Source organism: Schistocerca serialis, chromosome 7, assembly GCF_023864345.2.
Source record: "Schistocerca serialis cubense isolate TAMUIC-IGC-003099 chromosome 7, iqSchSeri2.2, whole genome shotgun sequence".
Classification (NCBI taxonomy): domain Eukaryota; kingdom Metazoa; phylum Arthropoda; class Insecta; order Orthoptera; family Acrididae; genus Schistocerca; species Schistocerca serialis.
Window position 1 is genome coordinate 509,774,933 of NC_064644.1, and position 19,743 is coordinate 509,794,675.

The 19,743-nt window shown below is 41.6% G+C and overlaps 1 protein-coding gene across 1 annotated transcript; it reads left to right on the forward strand.

The window, feature by feature from the left end:
- The first annotated feature begins 12,152 nt into the window (after positions 1-12,152).
- LOC126412646 (uncharacterized) lies at positions 12,153-19,307 on the forward strand. The gene is made up of 2 exons (XM_050082339.1): positions 12,153-12,387; positions 19,069-19,307. Exons 1-2 carry the CDS (start codon positions 12,207-12,209, stop codon positions 19,191-19,193), a joined length of 306 nt encoding a protein of 101 aa, XP_049938296.1. The 5' UTR covers positions 12,153-12,206; the 3' UTR covers positions 19,194-19,307.
- The last annotated feature ends 436 nt before the right edge of the window (positions 19,308-19,743 follow it).

The window sequence follows — 19,743 nt, forward strand, 5'->3', positions numbered from 1 at the left end:
GACTGTTTGGAATGACGCATCATTGGTGGTTTTCACAAGAGTGAGGACATCATTCTAATTTCCTTAACACTATTAACGTAAATAAAAAACAAGTATAAAACAGATTTAGAGTACCAGAGTTGTGTGCTGAGTGAGTGCCATGATGGCGTCGAGCAGTGTTTGGCAGTTATTATCTGCCGAATGTCAAAAGGCGCCAATGTTAGCAGTACTCCCATTTATTATTCATGTATACAGTTGTCTTCCTGCATGGCTGACAACAGTATGGCGGGTTGGAGGGCACTAGCCAGAGTGGAACACACTGCCAGCTGTTCACGTCACATCTGAGGTGCTGTTGTGAGGAAGGCACATGTTTAGCGTAGCGTCCTGCGACGTCACAGGCACGTTGGTTGTAATTCGGCCAGTACTGTCCGCACTGGCACAAGAGGCAAGTTACATCAGTATCAGCCTACCAGAGCGCTCCTGTTGATGTATTTTAAACAGTGGTGCAAAAAGGCACGCAACACCTCTGCACAAGGTGGCCAGAGTCGTCAGGAGTTCCTTTATGGTCTCCTGGTGGGAGGATGGCCAGCTATGTCAGATTCTACTGTTAGACACAAGCTGAGAGGTGGGAGCTACTCCGCTTCCCCAAGCTGATGGAAGTGCTGCAGCTGCTGGCTAGGTATCAGCAGCTAGACCTCCAGAAGTCTTGTGTAGAAGGCATCCCAATCTTCCCATTCGCAAATTAAAAGTCGAGATAGCAGCAACCAGTTGCTTCAGACCGAGCTGGCTATTGCAACATCAGTGAGAAACGTATGAAGGCAAAAAGCATAGAAGAAACATGAGACAAAATGAAGTGTAGCCGTGTGAAATCCCAAAGAGATCTTAAAATGTCTCCCAGTCAGCGGCCAAGAGCAAACCACAATCCATGTAGTGCCACCACAGGAATCGCAACAGAAACCAGCACCAACAGAAAGCCTGCTACAATTAATTATGATAATTTAGAATTTAGCTTACTTTTAAGTAGGCTAGAGTAAAAAGAGATACTGTAGACAGGACAGCGGATGCTACTTAGATTGTGCCATCCGAAGGGTGATTCGCTCTGTTTTCCTGCAACTGAGCTGACAGGCATAATCATATGAAGGACAAGAATGTTACTACATCAGCAGAGCCGCTGCTTGACCTCATGCTCCAAGTCTGCCTGCGCAGGTCATAATCATTTGACTTGGACAAAATATATACTCAACATGTAAGAGCATACGGACGAACATATTTCGATTACTCACAGACAGGCAATAAATGATTTGTACACGTAAAACACCCAGAACACACAGACAAAAAATGAATATCTTATAACACATAAAACAGTACCATAGTTAGCGCGGAAATCCCTAAAATAGAACTAGGCTTGCAGCTAAACAACATGCGCTTACAATAACCTTATAATAGAAATCGGCAACTAATATGTCTACCAAAACATGCTACCACAACAGTAGGCATCAATGACTGTAAGGCTGTAACAGTAATTTTAAATAGAACTTATAACATAATTAAGGTAACACCGTTATGCAATCAATATAGTTAATGTAGAGATAACTAATGGGAACGTTACATGGGTGACTGCATCCATATATGCCCAATACAACCAACAAATACAGCGATGCGCAGACCACATCAGAGCCCTAGTAATGGATGTCAGAGGCAAAAAATTAGTGATAAGTCCTGACATTAATTCTAGATCAGCCCTATTAAACTGAGATATAACAGATGAAGAGGACGCATAATCACCGACCTAATACGAGAAACACCATACATGTCATGAACACAGAGGGACCTATACCACCATATTCAGGGTTGGGTGCTACAAGCAGTAATATCAACTTTACGCTAGCAAATAATGCAGAAAGGGCATACGTAACAAACTGGGCTACACACAACAATATAACCTGTAGTGACAGCCAAGTCATATCATATACACTAATGTACACTAAGCACACAACTACCAAATCGCACACCAGACACTTATTGTTGCGCAAAAGCAGACTGGAACAAATGAACGGAAATTATGCAACAATGGAGGTATCGATTACAGACCACAAAAGCTAACACAACATGCACAAAACACATCAGTACCGACAGCAAAGAACACAAAACACTTACCATGGACCTACGAACTCACGAGACTCAAACAAGATGCCAGACGCAAACGAAAATTATATAAAAGGACTGTGGTGTCACCGTCAGACACCACACTTTCTAGGTGGTAGCCTTTCAAATCGGCCGCGATCCGTTAGTATACGTCAGACCCGCGTGTCGCCACTATCAGTGATTGCAGACCGAGCGCCGCCACACGGCAGGTCTAGAGAGACTTCCTAGCACTCGACCCAGTTGTACAACCGACTTTGCTAGCGATGGTTCACTGACTAAATACGCTCTCATTTGCCGAGACGATAGTTTAGCATAGCCTTCAGCTACGTCATTTGCTACGACCTAGCAAGGCGCCATTATCAGTTACTATTGATATTATGAATCATGTACCGTCAAGACCGACGTTCTTCATTAATGGATTAAAGTTAAGTATTCCACCAGCTACGTCCGTTTTTCTAAATTCTAATTTCCTTGACCTGTTCCAGACCTCACGCCAGCCTGCGTGAGCTAAAACGCGTGCCTTTCGGCCTCCTCTAGTAATCCAGTGTTGGCTCTCCTGCCAACCAAAACAAGGGCTATGCTATATAGTAGAGACACCCATAACACTTGAAGCATACCGGCATGCACAAGACTTATATAGACAGACCCTATACAACACGCGTAGACAATGATGGGTAGGATTTGTAATAAAATAAGTAAATGAATATATATGGGTGGAACCATACAAAAAACTGCCAAAGAAGTTCTGTGAACGCTAAGGCAGGATGACGGCACAATGACGAAGAGATGGAAGAATACAGCGGGGTTTGTGCTGTGTAAACTGCTTCCAGTCGGCGTCATCGATACAGACACACAGTGTCATACAACACTAAGAGAAAACCTCCACACACCATACAACACTACAACAGTCAGCTATCCTTCTGTGCAAGAAGAGGTTGCGTTAGCAATCTCAGAGCTCAAAAACAAGAAAGCCCCTGGACCAGTTGGTACCCACTCGGAACCATTGAAAAACTAGCAACGCAAGGGACCCTGCTTCTAAAAATATTACCGAACGATGAGTTATTGCTGGGCAGGGTACCTACAGTATGGAAAACCTCCAAGGCAGTCATTATTAAAAAATTAGCAGACAGGGATCCTTCAGATCCAAAGACATACAGGCCGATATGCGTAATAAACACTTCAGCTAGGGTTCAGAAGAAGCTACTGTGTAACCGCGTGCAAACACACAAAGCTCTCAGGGGTATGAGCCAACACCAATTCGGCTTCAGAACTGGCAAATCAGTATATGAAGCCATCAACCAGGCCCTACACATAGTTAATACTACAACACACGCCATGGCAATAATGATTGACATTGCCAGGGCACTCTATAACCTCTGGTGGCCCACAATGTTTCAGAGGTAAAGGTATCTGGAGGTACCGCAATCAATATACAACAGTTTACTAGACTACGTAAAGACCAAATAGTCGAATGGCAGATGGACAGTCGGAAAGTAATGGAAAGAATGACCTAAGACTGTCCTCACTGTCGATCTGCGGCCCCATCTTCTGGGACATAACAATGGAATCCCTCCTATAACTTCTGAATGGGGATGACAGGTCAGACGGAATTGTCACCTATGCAGATGACCTATTAAGTTGTAATCACTGCAAACAATAGAGCCCTGTTAGAAGAGAAAGCCACTGGAATACCACAAAGAATTACATAATGGTGTCAGAACAACAAACTCAGGATAGCCGAAAACAAAACATCCTACACATTACTGAACAGATTACTCCAAAGAAATTCTTCAGTTAAAATTGGGGACACAAACATCAAACAAGCACATGTTATGAGCTATTTTGGGGTACACATAGATGAGAAATTGAATTTTCACGAACACATAAGGCTAACAATAGACAAATCAGAAAAATATTACCTAAATTCAAAACAGTACAGACCACCGCTACCAGTCTTGCTGACATATCACTGTGGGCACAAAGATTAAACCTGTTCACCAACAAAGCATCAGTCAGACAAAGCACAGAAGTCTCCTACTTTGGCTATCTGGAGCTTCCGGCACCACCTCAGTGGATGCAATGTGTGTGGTGCTCGGAATATGACCCAAAGGTGAGTGGGATGTAAGTGAGTGGGGACGTAGGCTGCATGACTTCTTCCCTGAGAACGAGAATGAAACATATCGATCCCAACCGTGATACGGTACATTTCTTAACTGGACACAGACCTTATCCCACGCCTTTAAACCGCATCAGTTTGAGACAGACATCTACGTGCACATGCGGGGAAGAAGATTCCCCAGAACACACTGTCTTTTCTGTAGGCAATACGCGAATAATAGACAAACACTGAACTTAGGAAACACATAAACAGACACACATAGATACACAATAATAAGAGATGAAGAACAAAGGGCAGAACTAAATGTATTGAGAAACAGCATTTCAAAAACGTGTGGACACCACGTAACAGGCATGCCTATATGCAACGTAACAACAGACTCCAGAGAGTCGACAGTGATACCCACAATGACAGTGGGAACAGTGACATTGAAGAGGAACAGGAGAAAGAAACGAGATGTGACAGTAAAATTATGCATAGGATGCTGGCGATCTAGACAAAAAAATCACCAAATGCTGTACACAGATGAGCACCTGAAGTTAATACACAGGATTAGAAGTACATAGGATTAACAATATTATTTCTCTAATACTAGATTTCTTTTTTGTGACTGGTGGTCAGCAACTCGAAGAAACCATTCCAAGGTACTCACCATCAGTCAGAATCGGTGATGATGCTAACAAATCGCTCCTCTATCATCTTTTATATTGTTCTTAAAAAACATCAAAATTTTATTTATAATTCCAACCTTAAATTTTTGTCATTTGGAAAAGAATTATTCTTAGTGAAATGTTGTAGATAAAAGCAAAAGAAAAGAAAATTGCAAAAAAAGATAAAAAACGAAAACTGTAAGATGTATGGCCTGTTTTAAAAGATCAGTTAACAGGTCTATAATTTGGTAATAAGTTAACAAGTAAATAATACGAGTTACCCACTGTTACTTCATTGTGCATGGATGGCTGTGAATGACATTATGCTTCCTTCTTGGTGAGGCGATTCTGCTCAGTCAGCACCTTGGTCATGCAGCTCATGTGGCAATTAGCTTGGTGGTGCGCCCATGCCACATTGAGTTTCTGTTGTTCTTCCTTCTTAGTATTCCATTCTACATACTGCATGGCAGCTTAGCTTGGCTTTAGCTCTAGAGCTGGTATCGGCAATTTTTAAAGTGCTCACTTAAAAATTTCTACATCTGCCTGGAATATCATTCTATGGCCTTTGGAAAATTCGCCTGGAATCTTACTCAGGAAGTTCTTGGAACAATCTCGTCACACATGTGTGTTTTGGTTGCCTTCCTGCTCACACGGAGCTGAACTGCAAGACATATTTTTGAATCTTAATCCTACAACGTTATGTTTCTACATTCAGTCCACTGAACTTAACATTTTAACACATATATTGACTCCAATTCATCTCCAGGTGATGGTATATATATACTACTGGCCATTAAAACTGCTACACCACGATGATGACGTGCTACAGACGCGAAATTTAAGCGACAGAGAGAAGATGCTGTGATATGCAAATGATTAGCTTTACAGTGCATTCACACAAGGTTGGCGCCGGTGGCGACACCTACAACGTGCTGACATGAAGAAAGTTTCCAACCGATTTCTCATACACAAACAGCAGTTGAGTGGCGTTGCCTGGTGAAACGTTGTTGTCATGCCTCGTGTAAGGAGAAGAAATGCGTACCATCACGTTTCCGACTCTATCAAAGGTCGGATTGTAGCCTATCGCGATTGCGGTTTGTCGTATCGCGACATTGCTGCTCGCGTTGGTCGAGATCCAATGACTGTTTGTAGAATATGGAATCGGTGGGTTCAGGAGGGTAATACGGAACGCCGTGCTGGATCCCAATGGCCTCGTATCACTAGCAGTCGAGATGACAGGCATCTTATCCGCATGGCTGTAACGGATCGTGCAGCCATGTCTCGATCCATGAGTCAGGAGATGGGAAAATTTGCAGGACAACAACCATCTGCACGAACAGTTCGACGACATTTGCAGCAGCATGGACTATCAGCTCGGAGGCCATGGCTGTGGTTACCCTTGACGCTGCATCACAGACAGGAGCGCCTGCGATGGTGTACTTAACGACGAACCTGGGTGCACGAATGGCAAAACGTCATTTTTTCAGGTACAACATCATGATGGTAGCATCCGTGTTTGGTGACATCGCGGTGAACACACATTGGAAGGGTGTATTCGTCATCGCCATACTGGCGTATCACCCGGCATAATGGTATGGGGTGCCATTGGTTACACGTCTCGGTCGCCTCTTGTTCGCATTGACGGCACTTTGAACAGTGGGCGTTACATTTTAGATGTGTTACGACCCGTGGCTGTACCCATCATTCGATCCCTGCGAAACCCTACATTTCAGCAGTATAATGCACGACCGCATGTTGCAGGTAGTGTACGGGCCTTTCTGGATACAGAAAATGTTCGACAGCTCCCATAGCCAGTACATTCTCCAGATCTCTCACCATCTGAAAAGTCTGGTCAATGTTGGCCGAGCAACTGGCTCGTCACAATACACCAGTCACTACTCTTGATGAACTGTGGTATCGTGCTGAAGCTGCACGGGCAGCTGTACCTGTACATGCCTTCCAAGCTGTGTTTGACTCAATGCCCTGGCGTATCAAGGCCGTTATTACAGCCAGAGGTGGTTCTTCTGGGTACTGATTTCTGAAGATCTATGCACCCAAACTGTGTGGAAATGTAATCACATGTCAATTCTAGTATAATGTATTTGTCCAATAAATACCCGTTTATCATCTGCATTTCTTCTTGGTGTAGCAATTTTAATGGCCAGTAGTGTATATATATATATATATATATCTATATATATAACCTTCGCTATTAAAACACATAATTTATTAACTTAAGTCAGTGGAAAATTTGTAATCGCATTTAGGAATTTGTATTTATTGTAGGAACTTTGTCAGATATTTGACTGAAATTACAGAGTCTTTGAATAGATTATTGATCAAAGAAAGGAATTTGAATGTCTACCGACTGTCAGACAGCGTCTGATGCCTTGAAACATGCGTTAGTTGAAGCCTAGGCAGGCTACTACGCAATACACGGGATGTAATACCAACAAGGAAGAACAACAGACATTGCATGTAGCATGGGGACACTACCTGAATTATGTGACCAAGGTGGCAATGGATCAGTGTGACCTCACAGAAAGTGGAGCATGATGTCATTCTGCCAACCACACACAACGTGTATGTCATATGCAAGAGTGACTTCCCAGCACACATGAAGTGCGGAAATTCAAAATTGAAGCCTGAAGGGAGGAGGTGGTCACCACAGAGCAGTGCAGAGCACTGAGGAGTGCTGAGAGCTAGATCACATTAAGCCATGCTTGGCGCAATATAACACTGACATAGACTGATTGATATAAGTACCCTGATTTCCAAAATTCAGCTCCCATTTGAAGCTAACCAGCTCCACTCTACAATGCAATAGCCAGCCTGGCCTTCAGGACTTGGCTGCTGCCACCTCACCAGTCCCTTCGCTGATAACGATGGTGGGGTGCCTTCTATCACAGAGACGCTGGAAGCCTAGCTGATGTCGTCTAGAGTGCTGCTGAACTTCCATCAATCTGGGAGGACACTGTAGCTGCCACCTGCCAACTAACGTCTATGAGCAACACTGACATCGCTGGCGATGCTCTCACTAGAGGCCATGTCAGAGCTGTTCATCAGAGCTGTTAACGACTCCAGCCACCTTGTGCAGATTTTCTGGTGCCTTTCTGGAACAACGCTCAACGAGCGTCCTGGTAACCTGCTAACCATGCAGCTTGCTGCTAGTGGCAGCACTGACAACTACCTGCCGAACTGAAACCAGTGAGGTCACTGAGTCCATGCCTTTCTCTCAAGACCAGCTGAGATGATGTGGCGTGTGCAGCTGTCAGCTGTGGTTAGCAGCCTTCAGGTGCTGTACTGGTGCCAGCCATGAAAGAAGACAATTATGTATACGTAAATAATAAATGACTATACTGTTAACAGCGATAAATGACTATATTGTTAACAGCGCGGCGCGGACTAGCCGAGCGGTCTAGGGTGCTGCAGTCATGGACTGAGCGGCTGGTTCGAGTCTCCCTCGGGCATGGGTGTGTGTGTGTGTTTGTCCTTAGGATAATTTAAGTTAAGCAGTATGTAAGCTTAGGGACTGATGGCCTTAGCTGTTAAGTCCCATAAGATTTCACACGCATTTGAAGATTTTGTTCACTGCCTCATCACCGCCTTTGGACGTTCAACAGATAATATCCACTACCCATAGCTATATGCTATCCTATCAGTCATAGAGGACAGAGCTCTAGCACTCTGATGTTGTTTTATATTTATTTTACACCAATCTTTAACTTTTTAATAACAACATCAACCTGAAGTGTTAAAGTCATGGCAATCAGAATGACATCATTTTTCTCGAGAAAACCACCAGTGATGCACCATACCAAACAGTTGTCAGCATTCAACTACCCGGCAGAGCTGGAGAGCGAAATTCGCACATCACCAGTCCAAACTAGGGTCCCTAGTAATTCATAACAGAGGGTTCGAAGCAAGATCTCTTTTATATGAGTGGGGATAGTGTTATGCTGTGGCACCCCCATAACATCTGTTGAATTGATGTGGTATGCTAGAGGTTACAGAAACTTTAAGTGCTAACTGCTGATGATAATATGCTTCGTGTCACCTGGTTCACGATATTCTGCGTGGTATAAGCATCTTTTCAGTCCAAATATGTCAGAAATGTGTGAAGTGCTATGCTAAAATAAAGCTTTGTATTTGTTCAATTTTTAAAAATTCCTTTCTTGTCAACTTCTACATTCAATTTAGTAGGAATCTCGCCTTTCTGTTCCTGTAAGATACACTCGGTACACATATGATTGACGGCATATCAGAAGCACAGTGCCTCCTAGCCCGTTATGCACTGTAACAGACTGTGAATCTTTGCAGTTCAGCATAACAGATGAATGAAGGACCTTGCTAATGTTGTCACTGAATGTAGAAACAGACATGCAATCGAAATACGAATGTTGTAACTCTACACAGGGAACCGCTTACAAACCACAGGTGCATCCCTTCTTAGAATATTAATTCGGTAAGGTCCTAATCGAGGTGGTTTTCTGTTGCCTTCCTCCGGCCATAATGGGGAGGAATGATAATAATGAAGAAGACACAACAACACCCAGTCATCTCGGGGCAGGTGAAAATCCCTGACCCCGCCAGGAATCGAACCCAGGACCCCGTGCTCGGGAAGCGAGAATGCTACCACGAGTCCACGAGATAAGGCCTAATCAATATTATCAATGCCAAATAGAACTATCTGGGGATATTCAACGTATACAAACAAGGGGGTATGTACAGTCACAGTTCAGACTGACGCATGGGAAGAGCAACATAAACTCTGAAAAACCTAAATTACCAAGCATCGAAAAGACACTTACAATCTAGCAAAAGCCTAGTAAATAGTCTCAGGACTAAGTATTCACTGAGAATCTACAGATATTATCCATCTACCTATGTACAGAGGAAGTGTGAGGGCAAGATTAGAGTAATATCTGCACGCACAGAGGCACTTTTACTGTTATTTTTCCTGTAGTCCAAGTGACTGGAAGGTAAAGAATAATTACCTGTGGTGTAATGCTAAGTACCTCTCTACACAGTGGTTAATGGAGTACGCATTCAGATGTAGATGCTGCTGAAATGCTATGTACACACTTTCTAGATAGTTTTAAGCACAAAAACACGTTATTGTTGCTGTTGTACTTTTATAATGAATGTTTATATTGATCTTGCTTCGTTAATCTCCTTAATAATGCCTGATGATGATTGTTATATTGTAAAATTAAAATTTTTCTTTCATGGCTGCTTGATATATCGAAGGGCTCCCCTGCAATAATGCACGTAGATTTAGAAAATTTATTTTGCTAGGAGAGTGCCAGACATGCAGTTGTTATAAGCTATTCTTTTCATTGCTTTTCGATCATGACATATTCAGTATCATTTTGCCACATGTACCCGAGTTCTGAATACTGTGGATAATTAGATATTAAACAACAAAAATAAGGCAACTTTTTCATCACAGAAAGATATACATTAAAGCAATGTTATGAGGAAAATATACCACAGCGCAGATTATTTCATTTATAGTCAGCTCCTGAGGCAATTTCGAAAATTCTGGAACTGTCCTAACGTTTTCCGTTCTGAGTTATAACGTGTTACTAGAGGTTGCGCCTATAAGACGTTGAGTAATAAAGACATATATTTGCTGCAAATTGCAGTGGTGCTTTATTTTTTCCACGCGAGTGCAGGGTACGGAACAGTGTGAGCAGCTCCAGCCTGCACCTACACGGTGTGACGCCCCTCAGTAGCGGCGACTACCCTCTGTGGGCGGCTCTGGGGTCTGGCTTCAGCTCCGGCTGCTGCTTGTCGTCTGCCTGCCCGCACGTGCTTGGCGTGGCTTGCGCGGGTGTGGGCACCTATTGAACAGTAAACAACAAACGTGACGTTCGAGTAATGCCTGCTTAAATTGCCGTCTCAACAGAAAACTTCAATTGTCATAATAGCAACACGTCTTTACAGCTCCTTTACAGGTAAAAAGTATTCTTAAGAAGCGGATAAAACATAAATGATCGGTTTGTTTTCTTTGGAATAATTGCTGCCTTACATGTCAGGATCGCTGGTCTCGCTTACAATACATTGTTGCATTGTATCCATTTCCACATTATGTGGGTAACTGTAATTTGGAATTTAGTCCATGGTGATGTGACGTATATTTACAGAGTTGTTGACACAAAATAAATTGTAAAATGGGCATTTATGATAATGTTGAAAATGTCATTTATCCTTTTTGTATGATTGTAAGGTGTCTAAGAGAGTTACACTGATGTGTCTGATGTCTAAAATCAATTTTTAGTGTTTTCCTCACTTAACTATGTCTGTTTCGTGATACTACCATTATTAACAGTTGTTCGTAATCAGTCTGTCATTGCATGATGTACAGGCGATTAACATACAGACATATTGCGCTGCAGATCTACTGTGTCCATGAGCCACAAGTTTTAATTCCTGTGACCTACTTGTTAACACATTTCCCGACGCAAGTTAAATAATGTAAAAGAACTGAAGCAAGAGAACTGTATGGAAGCACAATTTACGTAGTTCCATAATGTCAAAAGTTGTAATAGACCTTTAACCCTATTCTAATGATCTTTCAAATACTGAGCATGCACTGAGAAAAAGCTGAAAAAAGTTCTTGATACGGAATGTAGTTATAGGGCACCAATCGTCAGTACTGGGCTTCACAAGTCTATTCTTAGGCCGTGGTTAATAGTAAGAGTCTATAGATTACTTAATACAAACTTATATCCCCAGATTAACATAACAAAACAAAAAATACTATTAATTGTTGCTAAAATGGGACAACGAATTGTCACATAAATAATCAAAGAATGCAGTGAATAACACAGGCCAATTTTAGCTAAATGTAGAACATGATAATGCAAAGTAACAACAACAACAAGTATGTTAATAGTAAGCGAATCAGTTCTTTGTCGTTTTTAAATTAGTTCTTAAAACGAGTGATTACCCTTCTGTATTGATGTTCTTACAATAGAAAGAGGTGTATAATTCATGTCTGTAAACTTTAAGGTACATCAAATGTTTTTCTTGGTTCTCCTGTATTTAGCAGCTGTAGTGCTTACAATATTGTTATCGTCTTTTAGAACCTTGAGCTTCAAGTTTTACTACCATGTCCAGCAAGATATTTCTACCATTAAGATAGAATAACGACAGGGCTAATCTCGTATTTTGTAGTACACTCTAAGTAGCTGTCCTAGCGTGCCACAGTATGAGCGATAAGTGTCCGACACGCCCTATAAGAGGAGGCCGGTGTGCTCGCTTGTGGCACTTGTAGCAAGGTCCTCAACTTAGAAGCCACTGCAGCCATGAAGGCAGCCCTCGTCCTGCTGATCTCTGGCGTGTTGCTTGTGGCGTACTGCACGCCGCTAGCTGCTGCAGACGATGGAGACGAAGATGACGACGAGACTGACAGCGTAGCAGACGACGACGCCGACGACTGCGCTGATGAGGAGGGTGCAAGTGGAGAGAGCAGGCAGGCAGCCAGAGGTAAGCAGCAATTCAAGTGGGCAGGCTCAACACAGCGCTAACCGCCCCTGTGCCGCTACTGGCGCTCTATCACTGCGTCTGTCTGCAGATAGCATTCATGGTATCATTCATGGTATCAGATTTTGATGTAGATTGCGAGCCTATCATACCTTGGTTGGGCGTGACAATTTTTTCCGACGCTTTTGTTGGTCGGTTTGGGGGAGGGGACCATACTAACGTCACCTACATATTCTCCCACGCTCCGTGGACATAATGGCAATATGCCCTAAAACATCTGCCTAATTCAAGCACATAGCATTCCGGAAGGTTCCTTGACACATAACATACCGGAATATGAATCTCCTCTACACCGTTTCTTCTACAGGCCTTCATTTAAAGCCGGCCGTAGTGGCCAAGCGGTTCTAGGCGCTACAGTCTGGAACCGCGCGACCGCTACGATCGCATGTTCGAATCCTGCCACGATGTGTGTGATGTCCTTAGGTTAATTAGGTTTAAGTAGTTCTAAGTTCTAGGGGACTGATAACCTCAGAAGTTAGGTCCCATCGTGCTCATAGCCATTTTGAACCTTCATTTTAAATTTTTGATGCGAACTAAGGTTAATTGTCCGAGAGTGTAGCTTTCGATTTCCCTATCTTCAGGAAATAATTGTCTCCCAACTTACTAAACACTGTTTCCGCTGTGGCTTTACGTAACGTACAAATTTTCCCAAATTCATACTTTTTATTTATTTTTGGCTGATAACATTTCCCTGCAAACAAGAACGCGGTCAGTTTTCACTATTCTTGCTCGAGAGCGATCTGCCAACAGCCGGCCGTCAGATCGAAGCCCGCCATGTACCACACGTTATTGAATTTTTGCTACACCTCGTCCAAACACTCGGGACAATTTGTCTCACGCTTCATAATCTTCTTAAGATCGCGTGCATCTATCACAATCCTAATGCTATCATTTTTCTTGTTTACCAAAACGACCGGGTTATTATATTGGCCCTTAGGTCGTTATGTTATGCTCCATTCCGTCATACGGTTTATCTCTTTTTGTACTACTTCTTCGCTAGTAAATGCCACGGTTCGTGCGGCTGCCCCCCCCCCCCCTCTCCCCCCTGTCGGAGGTTCGAGTCCTCCCTCGGGCATGGGTGTGTGTTGTCCTTAGCGTAAGTTAGTTTAAGTTAGATTAAGTAGTGTGTAATCCTAGGGACCGATGACCTCAGCAGTTTGGTCCCGTAGAAACTCACCACCAAATTTTTCCTAGCTAACGTACCTGATAGACTGGTCCAAAAAATCGCTCATGGCGTATCATTTCAATTTTGTACTCAATGTCATATACCCGAAACGCTCTCCACAATCTTTGCAAATTCGTCGTCGAAAGGTGATATCGTGTTCCCATTTCTGATATGATAAGCCGCGACTCTTTACTCAAGCCTTCACCCATAAGTAACGAAACTAAACTGAGCCCTCTAACATGATTTTCAATCGCCTGATTAATATCGCCAAAATTCTCTTCTAATTTACTGTCTACTACAGGACAAGTCATTAATATTTTCTCACAATGAAGAATCATGTTTCATCATCCCATCCATACCCAGTATAATTCGAGTACTTAACTGCTACACCATTAAAAATCATGCTCACATAATATACCTTTAATACGAAATGGCAGCAAGACTCACTTCTTAATCGGTTTGCTACAGGCACCACTAGCGCCTATAACTTACACTCCTGTAACTGGAATCTCAACGATATCTGCTACTGTTTTGGTATGCTCATAAAATTTTTGAGACGTGATTCTAATTTGACTACTGCTATCTATTAATACTGAGTTTCTTTTGTCTATACTTCGATAGGTACAATTTTGGTCACAACGCTGCAATTTATTACTTGTATCTTCCCACAAGTCTGGCTCCACTTCCAGATCTTTCCACAAAACAGGGACGGTAATGCCTAACATGAAATGTTCGCATTTAACGTTAAACGTTCTTTCAGCTAATTTATCTGGGGTGTTTTTCAGTATTCCCCCATCCCTTTCCTCCTTTTTACACATGACATGTTTAACCATTGCTGTATCTAAGTAATCGGCACGTTCACTTTTATTGTCACTGTTTTCTGAACGTATCACACCACCCTTGGCTTCGTACACATTGGAACCATCTCCTTCACTTTCTTATTTCATTCGGTTGCCAGAAGCTACATACTCTTGCCATATATTACAGTTTCCGGATGTCTGATTAAATAGGTCGATTTCGATTGAATTGGGAATGGCATCTGCAAAATTCTTAATCACTTCCACTTAACGTGTTCCCTTGTACTCACCATGTTCATTAATGTCATCGACATTGCTCGTTATCCACTTGTTAATTTCATCTACATCACGCAACATCTCTCTCAGATTGCTCACCCCCTGTACTTCACACACTTCATAATTGTCATTACTCTCAATTTTCTTCTCACTGAAACTTATTTCCTGCTTCTCTTCCATTCTTTCAACTTCTAATATATTTAACTTAACCAATTTAGCCATTCGTTCTCCTTGCCCACTGATTCGACCTCGATACCAACGACAACACATTTCTTCGTGACCGTACACTGATCCATAATCGGCGCCGCCGTACTACACGTATGCGCCGCACCAGATGCCGCTCCGACAACACCTCTGATTGCATTCGCTACCACATTTGATTTACTTTGTTCGCGAAATTATTTATCCTTGCATTGATATTTAAGCGTACTGCTTCTTACTTGAACCTGTTGATGTTTACATGCTTGACTTTGTTGGTTACTGAGCGCTCTATTGTAATCGCACAGTAACACTGTTTTTGAAGGCATGGCCGCTACTGATCTCCACACCAGCGGTCCCCATTACTGTTGCGGATCTCCGTTTCCCGAACAGTGACTTTCGCAAATTCATCCATTCTGATTCCTTCTTCCACGACGGCTACCTCCACTTCCTCCTCTCCTACCTCTTTCTACGTGAGCACACCGATCGTCGTAATCATTCTTATTGTTGTGGTTGAAGTTATTCGTATTTTGGTGATTGTAGTTGCTGTAGTACCGCTTTTCACTGTCTCGGTACCTAGCATGAGTGTCACCAACTTTTTTCAGAAGAGATAGTTATCAATTTCGCTCATTAAGTAGCCCTTGACACTTCACGGTAATTTTCCGCGCAGCACCGTTAACACGTCCTGTTCTGACGTCTGGCCTTCTACGCACGTGACTTTTTTGATCAGTTTCTCGCAGTTAGATTTCATGTTTGTTTCTTTGCGTGACCGTTACGGAGTAGCTTGCATAAATTCCTGCAATACTTCGTCCTTGATATCTAATACCAGTATTTCTCTTCGAACCTTTTATTTGAAAGTCGTCTGAAGTCCGGCAACTATCCATAACATGGACTACCCAGCTAATCGCGTCCTCGTTTAATTTTATTCTCCAATTGTAATTCGATCCCCTGCAGGTAGTGCTGAAGGAATAATTTTTATGCATGGGTCTATAAAAATAAATGGCTGGGCTCCGCTTCTTTGGTCGCACTTTTGAATTTCGAAATTTACGTAACTGGGGTAGCGTAAATTTTTCATATTCTCTATTTTTCCATTTGACTTTATTACTTTCAGGTTTCAGACTAACTATTATAATTTTTAAATTCCACCGTTTAGTGTTTCACTTTAACTTCAAACGTCCGAGTTTTTCCCGGTACATGAGTGTTAATAGCAGACGCGGATTCTTGTAATTTGGTCTCTGTCTCGTTTTGAACTTTCATGATCCGCCCTTTTCAAGTTTTGAGAGACCGATCTAGTTCACTACGAATCTTTTCCTCCTCATCATTTACTATTTTAATTTGATGGGCTACTTTCGTGCTTAATACCCACGCATAGCGGGAAGATCATCAGTTATTTTACTGCTAACTGCAACATACCGTTCTCCTCTTTGATTTCATCGTTTACCGGCTTCTTTAAAGTCTCATTTTTACAGTTAAACGTCTAGCTTTCATTCACTGTATCGGCCATTTGTAGAATCAGACCTTTTATCTGCTTACCAATTTTGGCATCCAACGAACTCATTTAATTATTCAATGTCTGAACTGACGAAGACATATCATTTTTCAAACCATTATTCATCCATATCTACATCTACGTGATTACTCTGCTATTCACAATAAAGTGTCTGATAGAGGGTTCAATGAACCACCTTCAAGCTGTCTCTCTACCGTTCGACTCTCGAACGGCACGCGAGAGAAACGAGCACTTAAATTTTTCTACGCGAACCCTGATTTCTCTTATTTTATCGTGATGATTGTTTCTCTCTATGTAGGTGGGTTCCAGCAGAATGTTTTCACAGTCGGAGGAGAAAACTGTTGATTGAAATTTCATGAGAAGATCGCGTCGCAACGAAAATCGCCTTTGTTTTAGTGATTGACACTCCAATTCACGTAATATGTCTGTGACACTATCTCCTCTATTTCGCGACATTTATCGTTAATATCATCTGTTTCAATTAATTCAGAACTCCCAACTGCACATCGCCCACCTGATTCGGTACCAGTTTTATTTCTGTTTTCGTTTCGATCTCATCCGTACAACCCACGCCCTATAAGAACATCTCTGAGGTATTTTCCTGGTAAGAATCGTCGCTCTCCTGTTTTACTGTAACATTACTGAGATCTGCCGCGTCTATTTAGCTACCCATTCCACTGTCATTAGTCAGCTAGCTGTCAAATAATTTCGAGATCGCCTCACGTTTGTATTGCTGTCGATTTTAGCATTTTTTCATTTTCTATTGTCTGATCGAAAATTCCGCATCCTAATATTGATTTCACGACTAAAATTCTCGAAGTTCAGCCACTGGACTTTGGGAAAACTGAAATACCTGATGACACATGTTCCTAATATTCATGATGCCTGACATAAACGCATAGTTTCCGCAGAACAAATTAAATATAAAAAAAACGTTGAATCCATTATATCCGAATCGTTATTGTGCAATTACTTCTACGCCATAAGGATCGAAAGGATTTTGTCAAATGCTAAAAACTGCAAAGTAGTCTGCGAAATTTCAGACAATGAAGTGAAATATTTCTTAGTTTACATTGTAAGGGTTATAGAAAACGGTCGCCAGCTCATGGTGTGAGCGAATAATATTATATTGCTGTTAATCAATTTGGAAAAGTATTTACGTAATAGTTAGGGAATGACAGTCAGCTGGGAACGGGCAAAATAACAAGGACTAGAGCTCAGACTCAACTCAGTTAGCAACATGAAATAAATCTAATCACGAATTCAGTAAAGCAAATTGCACTAAGAGTATCCACTTGACTGCTAATTGTTTGGCACTCAGTTTGAGTAATAAATAGCTTCTCACAGTCCCCCGTAAAGCCTAATGTTAATATTTCTACTATGTAATTATTCTTAAACAAATATTTTTTTAAGCAAAATATGTCTTAGTAGCATGTAACTTTCAATAAATAACTACTGATTAACTTTTACAGAACCTGTTACATATTTTGGGAATGAGAGCCAAAACTACTGATGTCAAAAAAAAAAATTAAACTTCTGATCTGTACTAATCTTCCAAACTCACTGAAATTATCTTTTCGTAATCACTGAATATTAATATTCATTTTCAAGTGAAGATTTCACTGAGCATAAAGTCGATTGCCTTTAACTATCTTGATTATTTATAAGTTTTGATACTTTTCGCTAGTTTGAATAAATTATCAAGATTAATTCATCAATTTTAGTTTTTTTATCATCAACATTGACACTCGGTTTTAATTAATAATGAAAGAATAGGACCCTATGTGGTAATTGTTCAGGTCTGAGATCTTTCAACACAGTGTTAACATTAAGTTGGTAATAATTCACAAAATTTTACAACCATTTCTAAATATTAAATTTGTTCTGGTCTTACTTCAGCGAGTGGCCGCTGGTGCTTTGTAAAGGATATAATCGCCGACAGTGCATGGCAACAGGCTTGTCGTCGCTTGGTACTTTCTGCATTGTTCCCAATTATCTCTGGCCATCACATACATTTATTCCAGTTTGGTAGGCCCTACGTTACAATGTGCTGCACTACATGCCGCTAGCAAATACTACGCCTGAGCGCCTCTGTCAGACACTACTGCACAAGAGCCTGGGCAAGGCTCTACTGCACTGTGAGCGTCCGCGCCCAGCGACAATGTTCACTAATTCAGATATATTCTTTGATTGTTCACAACAGCAAATTTCCCTATGTAGACAGGCGTGTTTACTACATGTTACTATCCAACTCTTCTTGAGATATTGCATTTAAATTACATAATCGTATTCATTGACAGGAAAATATTTACAATATACTGAAAAAACATATTACAGAAAAATTTACTCTATTTTCAAAATCATAACATTAACAGTGCGAAAATATCTGACATTAGACACTATGGTGTTGTGTTTCTTTTTTAATTGGTAGGCTGTTTTGTGTTCCATACTTACAATTTTGATTTTGACAGGGCAAAGTTACCATACTAATTACTTGATTATAAATATAATAATTTCAAGAGCAAACATTTATGTGTCATCCACTTCTCAAATATAAAGACGCACATAAAATGCAAGCTTACTGTTTGCAGCAGCTGTAGACAGGTGTTGCTGTTATGAATATTCGAATTTTCTGGTGAGACACTTGATCGACAAGTCTGTCCTTTATTGTTGAGCAGGTGCTCACGCCCGGGCCGGCCACGCGAAACACGCACGTGCAGGCAGCCGACACGCTGCGGGCAGAGCTGCAAACAGACCCCACGCCAGGACAGGCGCCGCCCGCAGAGCCGCCCACAAGCTGTAGCCGCCGCCGCTGAGGGGGCGCCACACCGTGGAGGCGCAGTCTGGAGCTGCTCACACTGTCATGTACCCTGCACTGACATGGCATAAATAAAGCACCACTGCACTTTGCAGCAAACATATGTGTTTATTACTCAATGCCTTGTAAATATAAGCTCTAGAACACACATGGGTGATAACTGCAAGCAGGAGGATACTGAAAAAGTTCCCGACTTCTTTAAATTGCTTCAGTAATCGACTATAAATAATATACCGGATGCTGCAATGTATTACCACCGTTACTCTACTTTTTCTGAGTCCTTCTCTCCTGTAAATGGCAGTTTGTTTTTATGTTTTATAAATGCTTATCTACAATATACAGTACTGGGATTCATGCAGCAAAATGATACTGAGTGAGCTGTTGGAAAAGAAATGAAAAGAGGTATTTATAACAATTTCACACCTAATGCTTTTCTAGTTACCACAAAATTTCCAAAGCTAAATATATAATTGCAGTGGAGTCCTTTGATGTACCATGCAGAGATGAAAGGAAAATTTTTTGTCAATAATAGCTA